This window comes from Aquarana catesbeiana, linkage group LG06, assembly GCF_042186555.1.
Source record: "Aquarana catesbeiana isolate 2022-GZ linkage group LG06, ASM4218655v1, whole genome shotgun sequence".
Classification (NCBI taxonomy): Eukaryota; Metazoa; Chordata; class Amphibia; order Anura; family Ranidae; genus Aquarana; species Aquarana catesbeiana.
The window spans coordinates 23,671,430-23,687,419 of record NC_133329.1 but is presented as its reverse complement, the minus strand read 5'-3'; the positions used below and the strand labels follow the sequence as shown (position 1 = coordinate 23,687,419).

The window sequence follows — 15,990 nt, the reverse complement described above, 5'->3', positions numbered from 1 at the left end:
CATTTTATCACACTGATCTTGGTGTGGTCAGATGCTTTGAGGGCAGACGAGAGATCTAGGGTCCAATAGACCCCAATTTTTTCAAAAAAGAGTACCTGTCACTACCTATTGCTATCATAGGGGATATTTATATTCCCTGAGATAACAATAAAAATGATTAAAAAAAAATAAAAAATGAAAGGAACAGTTTAAAAATAAGATAAAAAAGCAAAACAAATAAAGAAAAAAAAAAAAAAAAAAAAAAAAGCTTCCCTGTCCTCCCTGCTCTCGCGCTAAGGCGAACGCAAGCGTCGTTCTGGCGTCAAATGTAAACAGCAATTGCACCATGCATGTGAAGTATCACCGCGAAGGTCAGATCGAGGGCAGTAACTTTGGCAGTAGACCTCCTCTTTAAATCTAAAGTGGTAACCTGTAAAGGCTTTTAAAGGCTTTAAAAAAGTATTTATTTTGTTGCCACTGCATGTTTGTGCGCAATTTTAAAGCATGTCATGTTTGGTATCCATGTACTCGGCCTAAGATCATCTTTTTTATTTCATCAAACATTTGGGCAATGTTGTGTGTTTTAGTGCATTAAAATTTTAAAAAGTGTGTTTTTTCCCCAAAAAATGCGTTTGAAAAATCGCTGCACAAATACTGTGTGAAAAAAAAAAAATGAAACACCCACCATTTTAATCTGTAGGGCATTTGCTTTAAAAAAATATATAATGTTTGGGGGTTCAAAGTAATTTTCTTGCAAAAAAAATAATTTTTTCATGTAATCAAAAAGTGTCAGAAAGGGCTTTGTCTTCAAGTGGTTAGAAGAGTGGGTGATGTGTGACATAAGCTTCTAAATGTTGTGCATAAAATGCCAGGACAGGTCAAACCCCCCCAAATGACCCCATTTTGGAAAGTAGACACCCCAAGCTATTTGCTGAGAGGCATGTCGAGTCCATGGAATATTTTATATTGTGACACAAGTTGCGGGAAAGAGACAAATTATTATTTTTTTTTTTTTTGCACAAAGTTGTCACTAAATGATATATTGCTCAAACATGCCATGAGAATATGTGAAATTACACCCCAAAATACATTTTGCTGCTTCTCCTGAGTACGGGGATACCACATGTGTGAGACTTTTTGGGAGCCTAGCCGCGTACGGGACCCCAAAAACCAAGCATCGCCTTCAGGCTTTCTGGTGGCACAAACCCCCCCAAATGACCCTATTTTGGAAAGTAGACACCCCAAGCTATTTGCGGAGAGGTATAGTGAGTATTTTGCAGACCTCACTTTTTGTCACAAAGTTTTGAAAATTGAAAAAAGAAAAAAAAAATGTTTTTTCTTGTCTTTCTTCATTTTCAAAAACAAATGAGAGCTGCAAAATATTCACCATGCCTCTCAGCAAATAGCTTGGGGTGTCTACTTTCCAAAATTGGGTCATTTGGGGGGGTTTGTGCCACCTGGGCATTCCATGGCCTCTGAAACTGTGATAGGTAGTTAGGAGTGAAATCAAAAATTTACACCCTTATGCCCCGTACACACGGTCGGACATTGATCGGACATTTCGACCACAAAATCCTAGGATTTTTTCCGACGGATGTTGGCTCAAACTTGTCTTGCATACACACGGCCACACAAAGTTGTCGGAAAATCCGATCATTCTGAACGCGGTGACGTAAAACAAGTACGTCGGGACTATAAACGGGGCAGTAGCCAATAGCTTTCATCTCTTTATTTATTCTGAGCATGCGTGGCACTTTGTGCGTCGGATTTGTGTACACAAGATCGGAAATTCCGACAATGGATTTTGTTGTTGGAAAATTTTATAGCCTGCTCTCAAACTTTGTGTGTCAGAAAATCCGATGGAAAATGTGTGATGGAGCCCACACACGGTCGGAATTTCCAACAACAAGGTCCTATCACACATTTTCCGTCGGAAAATCCGACCGTGTGTACGGGGCATTAGAAGTCCTGAAGGCGGTGATTGGTTTTCGGGGGCCCCGTACGCGGCTAGGCTCCCAAAAAGTACCACACATGTGGTATCCCCATACTCAGGAGAAGCAACAGAATGTATTTCGGGGTGCAATTCCACATATGCCCATGGCCTGTGTGAGCAATATATCATTTAGTGACAACTTTGTGCAAAAAAAAAAAAAATTTGTCACTTTCCTGCAACTTGTGTCAAAATATAAAATATTCCATGGACTCAACATGCCTCTCAGCAAATAGCTTGGGGTGTCTACTTTCCAAAATGGGGTCATTTGGGGGGGTTTGTGCCATCAGGGCATTTTATGGTCTTCAAAACTGTGATAGGTAGTGAGGAGTAAAATCAAAAATTTACGCCCTTAGAAATCCTGAAGGCGGTGATTGGTTTTCGGGGCCCCATACATGGCTAGGCTCCCAAAAAGTCCAACACATGTGGTATCCCCGTACTCAGGAGAAGCAGCTGAATGTATTTTGGGGTGCAATTCCACATATGCCCATGGCCTGTGTGAGCAATATATCATTTAGTGACAACTTTCTGTAATTTTTTTTTTTTTTGTCATTATTCAATCACTTGGGACAAAAAAAATTAATATTCAATGGGCTCAACATGCCTCTCAGCAATTTCCTTGGGGTGTCTACTTTCCAAAATGGAGTCATTTGGGAGGGTTTTGTACCGCCCTGCCATTTTAGCAAGTCAAGAAATGACATTGCAGTCATAAACTAAAAGCTGTGTAAATTCCAGAAAATGTACCCTAGTTTGTAGACGCTATAACTTTTGCGCAAACCAATAAATATACGCTTATTGACATTTTTTTTACCAAAGACATGTGGCCGAATACATTTTGGCCTAAATGTATGACTAAAATTGAGTTTATTGGATTTTTTTTTATAACAAAAAGTAGAAAATATCATTTTTTTTCAAAATTTTCAGTCTTTTTCCATTTATAGCGCAAAAAATAAAAACCGCAGAGGTGATCAAATACCATCAAAAGAAAGCTTTATTTGTGGGAAGAAAAGGACACAAATTTCGTTTGGGTACAGCATTGCATGACCGCGCAATTAGCAGTTAAAGCGACGCAGTGCCAAATTGTAAAAAGTGCTCTGGTCAGGAAGGGGGTAAATCCTTCCGGGGCTGAAGTGGTTAATTTTTTTTTTTTTTTTTACTGTCTTTTTTTTTATTTTTACACTTACTTTTTAAAAAAAATGTTTGATCACTTTTATTCCTATTACAAGTAAACAACCCTTGTAATAGGAATGGTGTGTGACAGGTCCTCCTTATGGAGAGATAAGGGGTCTATAAGATGCCCCATCTCTCTCCAGGCTGGAAAGCATCAGATAAAAAAAACTATTACAGATCTGAAGCTTTCCAGCCGAGATCGCCGCTTTGTTGACATCCGCGGCCTGGATGTGATCCCCTCCCGTCACTTGTAAGAACAACCAAGCGGCTGAACTGCCGCTATAATCATTCTTACGGTGCACAGAATCACCAGCTGAGAAAGAGGATACCTGATGCAGCTGCAGGCATCATTCAGATATCCCCAATGAAAGTCAAGGACGTCATATGACTTTCTTGGGCTGGAAGTGGTTAAAGGCACGCATAATCTTTTTTTTTTTTTTACAATGTATTAATTAATAATACTACATTAAAAAGCATACATTTCCACAACACAACAAAATGACATCTAATGAACACCTAAAGCATCTAAAATGTAGGTAGGACTCAATGTGGTTCCTCTACAGGGTATGATACCATATATTTGTGTGACAATTCATTAAATGTATCCACATGTGTACGCCTCTCAAGTAGGGGTTCCCTAATACATTTAATGAATTGTCACCCAAAATATATGGTATCATACCCTGTAGGGGAACCACGTGGAACCCTACCTACATTTTAGATGCTTTATGTGTTCATTAGATATAATTTTTTTGTATTGTGGAAATATTTCGGAACTGGATACAGGTGGCGCCAACCCTACGTATATCTATATAAAACTTGTAAACTTTAAATCTCTGTGACAGCTGCCCCTTAAAAGTGTAAAATACACTACCAAACACAAACAAACATTCAAGGTAGGCGCTATTCCTCTACAGTGGAACCTCGGATTACGAGCATAATCCGTTCCAGGAGAATGCTTGTAATCCAAAGCACTCGCATATCAAATCGAGTTTCCCCATAGAAGTCAATGGAAACGAAGATAATGCGTTCCGCATTGACTTCTATTTCATGCAATACCGCATGTGGCCAGATGTGGGGGGGCAGCGGAGAGCCTCGGAAATACTCTGGGACAACTCGGGTGAACACGGAAAGGCTCGGAAACACTCGGGAATGGAGAGTGATTCTGAGTATTTCCGAACGGCTCCAAACGGCTCCGAACTGTTACGGGTGTCACCGGCGCCCCCGCACCTCTGGCCAAATGCGGTACTGCACACCCCATTAGCTTGAATTCTGCTCATTTTGCAAGACAACACTCGCAAACCGAGTTAGAATTATTTTTAAAAAGTTGCTCGTCTTTTAAAACGCTCATTAACCACGTTACTCATTAACCAAGGTTCCAAGGTATATATAGAGTAATAAAAACGAAGAAGGGTCAGTGAGTGAGTGACCATGAAAATCATCCATGAAGACAGAGGAAGTCCAAATACAAAAGACATAAATCACTCAGTTATTCCCAGTGAAGACTATATAGAAAACATGGGATAAAACACCACTCGTTGTGATCCACCACCACATAGATTTCACGCTTACCAGAAGGCAAGCTAAGTAAGCCTGTGTGTAAACTGAAGGTCCGGATGCCAAACCAATGGTGCTACTTCTCCATGCTCAGCGTGGACTTGGAAGTACAGCAGATGACGGCCCATACACCAACCCAGGCTCAGGATCATGAAGGTAAAAGAAAACTGGCCATAGTGTAAATCCGCTTATAAAGTTTTAGTAAAAAAAGGAATTGCACTTACAAGAATGTGTAGTATAAAATCAGTTCGCCGGCTGGCGTTGCATGCAACCGTTCACATCAAGGTCGCGATGACGTCAGAGCGTCAACAATTTAAACTGCTGCTGGCAGGGTTTTTTGGTAGCGCGGTATTTTTCCTTTTCCATTTATATAGAGGATCAGCGCCTACCTTGAATGTTTGCTTGTATATATTTTTTAATGTAGATCAATAAATTGTAAAAAAAAATTGTGTTATACGTGCCTTTATAGTCCATTATTTTCCTTCAATAAATTTAATGTAGTTCTCGGGATGTGGCACATGTTTATTTTAGGCGCCCAATAGCCACCAAAGGGCACTATAATTATTTAACTAGTATAACTAAAACTAAATCGAAAATTTGATGTCAAAATGGACACTGGTTGCGGGGCATTTGCAAAGCAGCCACATTAAGGCTGGCCATACATTATACAATTTTCTTACAATTTTCTGTACAATTTTCTTTAGATTTACCTTCAACTATGTAGTTCAAGGGCCTGCCTAATTGGATACAATTGAAAGTGTTGTTGAGATTTGACCTCATGGTATATGTTTTTTGGTAAATCTAAAAGAAAATTGTACAAGAAAATTGAACATATGTGGCCAGCTGTACTTGAATAGGTCATGTTCAGAGGCTGCTACACTCGGAAAAAGTGACAGGGAGTATAATTCCTGCCACACCCATAAAGCAAAGTATTGCACTTTTGTCACGTGTACACCCCTGTTTGCTGCCCCTGCAGCTAAAGGTGTTAGTGGTTGAAACCCAACTGCAACACTTTTTGCACACCTCTTGTTTTGATACACCTGAAATGTATTTAGCTGATTTAAAAAAAAATAGTTAATTTGGGCTTTAAAACTTGGCAAAGAATCCCTGGAGCAATATGGGTTAGCTAAAAATCTGACCTAGGCAAGAATAATGATTCTTTATGTCCGCAGATGTGCCACAGGGCTTCAGGTTCTAATAGAGCCCTGCATCACCCCTGTGCAGGTTTCTCATGCATGTGCGGAGACAGAGTGGCATGGAAATCCTAAACCTTGATGAGTCTGTGCACACATGGAAATCCCCTGCATGTGTGTGTGCAGATGTGCCGCAGATTCCAACGCACTATTCCCAAAGCACACGTTCCTGTAGAAATGGCTGTATGTATAAGTGGGTGCTGAAGTGACCACCAACTGGAACCGTGAGTAGTCAGAGTGAGAAATGTCACCAGCACACCATGGATCTCCAGAAAGGGTCCAAAGCTTTGTTCAGTGATTACATCATTACAGCAACATTTCATAGTCATGCAGGACCCCTTCATCAGGCATGTGATGATGCAGGGGTCCTGCGTGGCTCCAAAACGTTGCTGTTTGCTGTAACAAAGTTGAATAAAGTTTTGGACCCAATTCTGGAAATGAATGGTTTGCTGGTGACTAGGGATGAGCCGAACACCCCCCCGGTTCAGTTCGCACCAGAACCTGCGAACGGACCGAAAATTTGCACGAACGTCAGAACCCCATTGACGTCTATGGGACTCGAACGTTCGAAATCAAAAGTGCTCATTTTAAAGGCTAATTTGCATGCTATTGTCCTAAAAAGGGTTTGGGGACCCGGGTCCTGCCTCAGGGGACATGTATCAATGCAAAAAGAACTTTTAAAAACGGCCGTTTTTTCGGGAGCAGTGAGTTTAATGATGCTTAAAGTAAAAAAAAAAAAGTGAAATATTCCTTTAAATATCGTACCTGGGGTGTGTCTATAGTATGCCTGTAAAGTGACGCGTGTTTCCCGTGTTTAGAACAGTCCCTGCACAAAATGTCGTTTTTAAAGGAAAAAATCTCATTTAAAACTGCTTGCGGGTTTAATGTAATGTCGGGTCTTGGCAATATGGATGAAAATCAGTGAGACAAACGGCATGAGTACCCCCCAGTCCATTACCAGGCCCTTTGGGTCTTGTATGGATATTAAGGGGAACCCCGCACCCAAATTAAAATAAGGAAAGGTGTGGGGCCACCAGGCCCTATATACTCTGAACAGCAGTATACAGGCGGTGCAAACAAGACAGGGACTGTAGGTTTGTTGTTAAGTAGAATCTGTTTCTAATTTTTAACGGGTACATTTTTAACGTGTTTAGCTCCAGCCAAAAAATCTTTTTGAAGCTTTTTGGAAAACATAGGGAAGGGTTATCACCCCTGTGACATTTGTTTTGCTGTCTGTCCTCCTCTTCAGAAGATTTCACTTCACTTTTTGTCCCAATGACAAATGTTTTTTGAAAATTTGGGGTTTTTTGTGGAACAAGGATTGGAAAGCATCAGTGGAAAGGAGAAATGTTTTTCCCATATTAACTCTTACAGGAGAGAATTTCCCTTCCTAGGGGTAGATTTCGTCTCACTTCCTGTTGTCTCCTTCCATTTGCAAGTAGGAGTCGTTTGTAAGTTAGATGTTTGAAAGTAGGGGCCTGCCCTATATACTCAGCAGAAATTTGGGCCTTAGGTGTTGTTGTGGCCACAACACTGTAAGCCCTCACAGGGCCCTGCTGTGAAATATTAGATCAAGAATTGTAATTACATGCCCCTGTTGAACAGGGGCAGAAAAATTGGGCCTTTGGTGGTGGTGCTGGTGCCACAACACTGTAAGTTCTCACTCGCTCTTGGTGGGCGCAGAAATGGGCCCTGCTGTGAAATATTAGATCAAGAATTGTAATTACATGCCCCTGTTGAACAAGGGCAGAAAAATTGGGCCTTTGGTGGTGGTGGTGGTGCTGGTGCCACAACACTGTAAGTCCTCACTCGCTCTTGGTGGGTGCAGAAATGGGCCCTGCTGTGAAATATTAGATCAAGAATTGTAATTACATGCCCCTGTTGAACAAGGGCAGAAAAATTGGGCCTTTGGTGGTGGTGGTGGTGGTGGTGCTGGTGCCACAACACTGTAAGTCCTCACTCGCTCTTGGTGGGTGCAGAAATGGGCCCTGCTGTGAAATATTAGATCAAGAATTGTAATTACATGCCCCTGTTGAACAAGGGCAGAAAAATTGGGCCTTTGGTGGTGGTGGTGGTGCTGGTGCCACAACACTGTAAGTCCTCACTCGCTCTTGGTGGGTGCAGAAATGGGCCCTGCTGTGAAATATTAGATCAAGAATTGTAATTACACGCCCCGGTAAACAGGGGCTGAAAAATTGGGCCTTAGGCACTGGTGCTGGTGCCACAACACTGCAACCCCTCACAGATACTCTAGTTGGAACGCAGAAATGAGCCCTGCTGCAAAGTATTGCATCAAAAGTTGTAATTACACGCCCCTGTTAAACAGGGGCTGAAAAATTGGGCCTTAGGTAATGGTGCTGGTGCCACAACACTGCAACCCCTCACAGATACTCTAGTTGTAACGCAGAAACGAGCCCTGCTGCAAAGTATTGCATCAAAAATTGTAATTACACGCCCCTGTTAAACAGGGGCTGAAAAATTGGGCCTTAGGCAATGGTGCTGGTGCCACAACACTGCAACCCCTCACAGATACTCTAGTTGTAACGCAGAAACGAGCCCTGCTGCAAAGTATTGCATCAAAAATTGTAATTACACGCCCCTGTTAAACAGGGGCTGAAAAATTGGGCCTTAGGCACTGGTGGTGGCGCCCAGAACCAAAAATTTTCTTACAAGCTATCAGCGTGATGATTGAGGAAGAGGATAATTACTCAGGGATAGTCACTCAGCATCAGCATAGGCAGTCTTTGAAGGGATCTGAGATTTCAAAAAAAATGATTCGGTTACATCAGCATCAGGTGCTTGGTAGCTGGTGGTGATCCAAAACTGATTCATTTTTATGAAGGTCAGTCGATCGACCGAGTCGGTGGACAGACGCACCCTGTGATCGGTTGCAAAGCCGGATGCAGGACAGGCCAGTAGCTCAATTGCATACTGTGCAAGCTCTGGCCAGTGATCCATCCTCAAGACCCAGTAACCCAGAGGATTTTTGGTGGGAAAGGTGTCCAAGTCAGATCTTGCCCCTAGGTATTCCTGCACCATGTAAAACAGATGCTGGTGATGGTTGCTGGAACCGATCATACCTTGGGGCTGCGGACCAAAAAATTGTCTGAACGCATCGGTCAGACGGCCACCTTCTCCACCGCTCCTTCTTTGACTGACCGAAGCCTCAGCAACACATTGTCCAGAAACAGGATTTTGTAACCTCCCAGTCTCTGGGAACGCGATGCACAGACCTTTCAGCAAGGCCTCCTGAAGATGTTTCATCCGCTGCTCCCTCTGCGATGGCAAGATAAGGTCCGCAACCTTACCCTTGTAACGTGGATCAAGGAGGGTTGCCAGCCAGTATTGGTCCTTCTCCTTGATACCACGAATACGAGGATCCTTACGCAGGCTTTGCAGGATCAGGGAGGCCATGCAGCGTAGGTTTGCTGAGGCATTCGGTCCGGAGTCCTCTGGGTCACTAAGGATGACATGGTCTGCCGACACCTCCTCCCAGCCACGTACAAGTCCATGTGTTTCTTGGGACTGATCCCTTAAAGACTGCTGCTGATGCTGAGTGCCAGGCTCCACCTCCATACTGACACAATCTTCGTCCTCCTCCTCCTCCTCGTCCTCTTCCTGTGTGATCGGAGGGCATGCAGGAACACTGTCTGGATATAGGGGGCCTTGAGAGCTAAGGAAGTCCTCCTCTTCCTGCTTCTGTTCTGCCTCAAGTGCCCTGTCCATTATTCCATGCAGCGTGTGCTCCAACAGGTGGACAAGGGGGACAGTGTCACTGATGCATGCACTGTCACTGCTCTCCATCCTCGTGGCCTCCTCAAATGGTGACAGGACAGTTCATGCATCCCTGATCATGGCCCACTGGCGTGGGGAAAAAAAACAAGCTCCCCTGACCCTGTCCTGGTGCCATAGTCGCACAGGTACTCATTGATGGCCCTCTGCTGCATGTGCAGCTGCTGCAGCATGGCCAACGTTGAGTTCCACCTGGTGGGCATGTCACAGATTAGGCCGTTCTTGGGCAGGTTAAACTCCTTTTGAAGGTCCGTCAGCCGAGCACTGGCATTATATGACCGGCGGAAATGCACACAGACTTTCCTGGCCTGCCTCAGGACATCCTGTAAGCCCGGGTACCTGCCCAAGAACCGCTGCACCACCAAGTTAAGGACGTGAGCCAAACAGGGCACATGGGTCATTTGTCCCTGTCGGAGGGCAGAGAGGATGTTGGTGCCATTGTCGCAAACCACCATTCCTGCCTTAAGTTGGCATGGCGTCAACCACCTCTGAACCTGCCCCTGCAGAGCTAACAGAACCTCTGCCCCAGTGTGGCTCCTGTCCCCCAAGCACACCAGCTCAAGCACCGCATGGCATCTTTTGGCCTGCGTACTTGCGTAGCCCCTTGAATGGCTACGGAGCACCGCTGGTTCCGAGGACAAAGCACAGGAAGAGGCCATGGAGGAAGAAGAAGAGGAGGGGGTGGAGAAGAGAGGTGTGTCACAATCATTAGCATTTTGGAGGCGTGGTGGCGGAACAACCTCCAACACTACTGCACCTTGTCCTGCATCCTTCCCAGCTGCCAGCAGAGTCACCCAATGCGCCGTGAAACTTAGGTAACGTCCCTGTCCATGCCTGCTGGACTGCCCTGTCCAGCGAGGCATGGACATTGCCTTCCACATGCCGGTAGAGAGCCGGAATCGCCTTCCGTGAGAAAAAGTGGCGTTTGGATACCTGCCACTGAGGAACCGCACATTCCACAAACTCATGGAAGGGGGCAGAGTCTACCAACTGAAAAAGCAGCAGTTGAAGTGCTAGCAATTTTGCTAAGCTAGCATTCAACCACTGGGCATGTGGATGGCTGGGAGCAAACTTCTTTCGACGGTGCAGCAGCTGGAGCAGGGAAATTTGCCTGGTACAATCTGACGTCGGTGTACCAAAAGCAGATTGCCCACAAGTACTTGGCTGTGACACACCTAATTCTACACCTTCATTCCTCTCAGTGCAGGTCTCAGAGAGGACTGAAGGTATAGTGGGGTTGGAGATCTCAGCTGATGAGGAGCAAGGAGAGGTCCTCTTTGTTCTTTGGTGTGGGTCTTTCAGATACGCTTGCCAACGAACTGCATGGCAGGTCAACATATGTCTGGTCAAGCTTGTGGTACCCAAGCGGGAGATGTTTTGGCCACGCGAGATACGCTTGAGACATATGTTGCAAATAGCAGCGGTGCGATCTGATGCACTCGTCTCAAAAAAGGCCCACACCAAAGAACTTTTTGAATAACGCGCAGAGACTGCAGCGCCCTGCACATGTGGAGCTTTAGGGTGTGATGCAGTCAATGTGCTGCCCTTAGGCTGGCCCCTGGAGGGCATCCTGCCTCGTTGGTGATGTGCGCCTCTTCCTCCTCCTCCTCCTTTCTCCTATCAGGCACCCACGTTGAGTCAGTGACCTCATCATCCCCTCCCTCCTCATCACTGGAGCAAACCTGGCAGTATGCTGCAGCAGGGGGAGCATGACTGCCAGATTGCTGTCCTTCTTGGGCACCCCCTCTGTCCGTGCTCATAATACTGCCTTCATCGAGCTCAGTATCATCATCAGAGCCTTCCAAACGCTGGGCATCCTCCTGGAGCATGTACCCAACACTGTGGTCAAACAGTTCGAGGGACTCCTCAGGAGGACATGGTGGGGCTAGGGAAGGAGTCACTGATGACATTGAGCCGAGGGAAGAGGCCGCTGCTTTGCCAGACAAAGTACCCTGGGCATGCGTGAGAGAGTATGAGGAGCATGAGGACGGCTTGGTCATCCACTCGACCAAGTCTTCCGCATGTTGCGGCTCAACAAGGCCAGCTGCCAAAAAAAAGGCCAAGCGTGTCCCACGGCCACGTGCTGATTAGGATGCACCGTCTCCACGACCAGCACTAGACACAGAGCCTGCTTGCCCTCTCTTATTGGCTTGTGACTGTCTGCCTCTCCTTCTTGGCCTTCCATATATACTAATGGCCTGTAGCTGCACTAAGCTGGGGGATATATATATATATATATATATATATATATATATATGTACTGATACTGCAGCTAGCAAAATCAACTGCCTGCCTGTAATATGAGAACACCACCAACCTTCTACAGGTAGCTTTAGCTGAACACTGTGCAGAGCTCACAAAAAAATAACTTGTAGGTTTAGCTGAACACTGTGAGGAGGACGCACCACACTAACTTGTAGTTTTAGCTGAACATTGTAAGAAGGACACACCGCACTAACTTGTAGTTTTAGCTGAACACTGTGAGCAGGACGCACCGCACTAACTTGTAGTTTTAGCTGAACACTGTGCAGAGGTCTCACCCCACTAACTTGTAGTTTTAGCTGAACACTGTGAGCAGGACGCACCGCACTAACTTGTAGTTGTAGCTGAACACTGTGAGCAGGGCGCACTTCACTAACTTGTAGTTTTAGCTGAACACTGAGCAGGAGCACTACACTAACTTGTAGTTTTAGCTGAACACTGTGAGCAGGATGCACCGCACTAACTTGTAGTTTTAGCTGAACACTGTGAGCAGGACGCACCCCACTAACTTGTAGTTTTAGCTGAACACTGTGAGCAGGACGCACCGCACTAACTTGTAGTTTTAGCTGAACACTGTGCAGAGGTCTCACCCCACTAACCTGTAGTTTTAGCTGAACACTGTGAGCAGGACGCACCGCACTAACTTGTAGTTTTAGCTGAACACTGTGAGCAGGACGCACTGCACTAACTTGTAGTTTTAGATGAACACTGTGCAGAGGTCTCACTACACTAACTTGTAGTTTTAGCTGAACACTGTGAGCAGGACACACAGCACTAACTTGTAGTTTTAGCTGAACACTGTGAGCAGGACGCACTGCACTAACTTGTAGTTTTAGATGAACACTGTGAGCAGGACGCACTGCACTAACTGTAAATAGTCTAGCTGCCTGACTGTCTTACTAATAGGATCAAAAGAACACCAGTAATTTTCTTCAGGTAGCTGTAAATACTGTAACAAGACAAGCCTGCCTGTCAGTAAGAAGATAACAGGAACGGATCTAGCTAAACTGAATACAGTGTATATATATATATATATATATATATATGCAACACCTGGGATGCATATATATACACAATACACTGTAAATGCAGCTAACTCACTGATTGTCCTGCCTAATCTAGCTAACTCAAATGAAATGACACTGTCTCTTTGTCTATCTATGTATCTCAACGCAGGAACACACACTACACAGGGCCGCCGTGCAGGCGGCCTTATATAGTGTGGGGCGTGTACTAAATCCCCTGAGCCATAATTGGCCAAAGCCACCCTGGCTTTGGCCAATTACAGCTCTCTCTACTGACGGCGCTGTGATTGGCCAAGCATGCTGGTCATAGTGCATGCTTGGCCAATCATCAGCCAGCAATGCACTGCGATGCCACAGTGAATTATGGGCGCAATTCGGCGAACGGGCGAACAGACGATGTTCGAGTCGAACATGGGTTTGACTTGAACACGAAGCTCATCCCTACTGGTGACATTTCTCATTCAGCTGTGCCACAGGGCCCTCTCGGGACCTGAAGGCCAGACAGGACCCTTCGGTACATCTGCAAATGCACTAGAGTGACAAAGATGGTGGTGCTGGAGAGCAGGTGGAGCCAAAGCAAAAAAAAAGACTGAAGTTCTTCTTTAAGCAAACAACAGGCTTTATTCAGCAGGTGGTTAGGAGACAAAGGAAGAGGTGAATAAACAAAGTCTTAAAAGGTTTTGAACCCTGAAGCTCTATTCTGCAAGGAGCCTTTGCATTCTCCACCATACAGTAAAGCAACATGTGCATAGTGTGTAAATTTGTTGTAATTGTTGTCAAAATATTAAATTGATATAAAATGACAACATGCAAATTGAACTAATTCTCTTATCTTCACATCTTTTTCAGGGTTGAACATTTCAGGTAAGCCTGGTGGATAATGGTGTTGTGATCTTCATAGATGATATGGTACTTTTTTCACAGATCAGATTTACCTTGCAGTCCTATAGACAAGGTGACTGCTTCTACCTAGCTTTGGCTGTGAACTTGAACTATTACTAATGGTCCCATTGACTGATGACCTGTTCTTAACTGCCTCTTGCACTGGTCTGGAAGCCTTAGGTGATGCTTAATTATACCTTGCTGTATGATACAGGACCTGCTTTTATCCAGCCTGGCAATCAGTTTCTCTATTTAAGCTGTGCTCAGATCAGCCATCCTGGCCGGAGTAACATTTTTTCAATATGTCAGCAAACCCCATACTTTGTGATCGTCTCCACTGTCTAAGCTCTTACTTGTCCCTGGAAATCTTGTATGCCATACACTCTCCAGTCCCCTGAAACCCTTGTACACTTCCTAGTATTCAGTCCCTCATTTCCTGTGTGCAGTACTAATCCACCATACATCATTCCAGTGACAGGCACCCCACCAGAGCCTCACCTTGTTTTGGCTAGTAGTAATTGAGGTAGGTCCCCGGGGGGGGAAGCAACCAACCCATCTCAAACATCAGGCACTCTAGAGAAGGCTGCCCATTCAGTAGACTCTGGTCCTTGATGAACCCAACCATGGTCCAGCTGTGGTCACCAGGTCTGTGACAATGCAAATACAGTATTTGAGGGCTGTACCACATGTAATGAAACAGTGGGCATAACTTACATGGGTCATTCAAATCTTACATGTTGAGAGTAATTCTTCCTCTATAGTAACTATTTTTTCTTACTATAGTAGGTTTTAATAATGAATTCCAAGCAGAAGCAATGTGCCGTCATTGAGTTTGTGATGAAGGAGGGGTGCCGGCTATCTGACATCCACAGAAGACTACAGAATGTTTACAGAGATGAAATTATTGACACCCCTCCTTCATCAAGAACTCAATGATGGCACATTGCTTCTGCTTGGAATCCATTATTTACCTGCTATGAAAAGAAGAAGAGTTACTATAGAGGAAGAATTACTCTACCAAAATGTGAAATTTGAATGACCTATGTAAGTTGATAAAAAAAAAGTTATATGAGGGCTGTTCAAATGTGTCTATAAAAAATATGCACTGCCACTGTACTAATGACACTGGCTGGGAAGGGGTTAAAATCAGGGGTGATCAAAGTGTTAACTGTGTGCCTAGCCTGTGTTTTACTAAACTGTGGGAGGTGCTTTTACTAGGGGAAGACATGGATCCTAGTTCCTGCTTGCACAGAGACACAGGATCCATGCCTTCCCTCCTCAGAACAGCAATCTGCCTTGTTTACATAGGACTGCCATTCTGCCTCTCTTTTGGATGATAGGGGTACTGGCGGACATAGAGTGTGTGATCACAGTGGGAGTGAGCCACCGACAGTGTACATGCACGGCCCCTACCCCGAGGAGCAGGGGCAGGTATATATATACGTGATCTGGCGCAGAGGTGCCACCCTGTAGCAATAAAACTGCTATATGGTGGACATTAAGTGGGTAATATAAATGTTTGCCCACCTTTGCCTCAACTTTGGTACAGCCCTCGTATTTGCAACAAATCAACCTATTTTATATATTTTTTTACCACATCAGAGAATAGTGTCTGGAAACGTATTCAGCTTGACGTTCATTTACAGACCTCTTAAATTCACATCATTGTGGCAAAGTTTTCTTATCACCACTCCCCCCCCCCCTCCCTTCCCCTCTACATATTTCCTGAGCTTTGAGCTGAAATTACACAGGGTCATGAATTAGACATTAGTTCACTACCAATTGATATGGACCTATAGAGTCGTGATGCGGGTACCATATAACAAGTCCAAGGTCAATAATAACAAAGACTAAAGGACTTCCAGCCATTTTCAATATTATCCAGATTGATATATATATATATATATACTTAATTCTATCACTCTTTCCCCTTGCCCTCTCATCCCCCCCTCCCAACATCCCACTCCCCTATATAGAGTATTCAGGGTTAGACACATTTAGTTAACAAACACAGCTTCTATTAACTATTATTTGTTAGATAGAGACAAGCACCCAACAGGTTATGTACTGGTAGACCAGATCCCTCTCAGCCTAGGGCTTTTATTATTAAATCCCACTCTGTTATATTCTTCACTTCCTA

At 44.5% G+C, this 15,990-nt stretch overlaps 1 protein-coding gene across 2 annotated transcripts in view; it reads left to right on the top strand.

Annotated features, from left to right (window-relative positions):
• The window catches only part of LOC141148229 (uncharacterized), an 81,332-nt gene that overhangs the window by 48,291 nt on the left and 17,051 nt on the right, over positions 1 to 15,990 (top strand). Inside the window, exon 9 of one of the 2 annotated variants that reach the window (XM_073635477.1) lies at positions 13,818 to 13,832. The exons of the other annotated variant lie outside the window; for it this stretch is intronic. Within the exon in view, the coding sequence (XP_073491578.1) occupies positions 13,818 to 13,832 (15 nt within the window). The remainder of the gene's footprint in view (positions 1 to 13,817; positions 13,833 to 15,990) is intronic. 2 annotated transcript variants of the gene reach the window in all.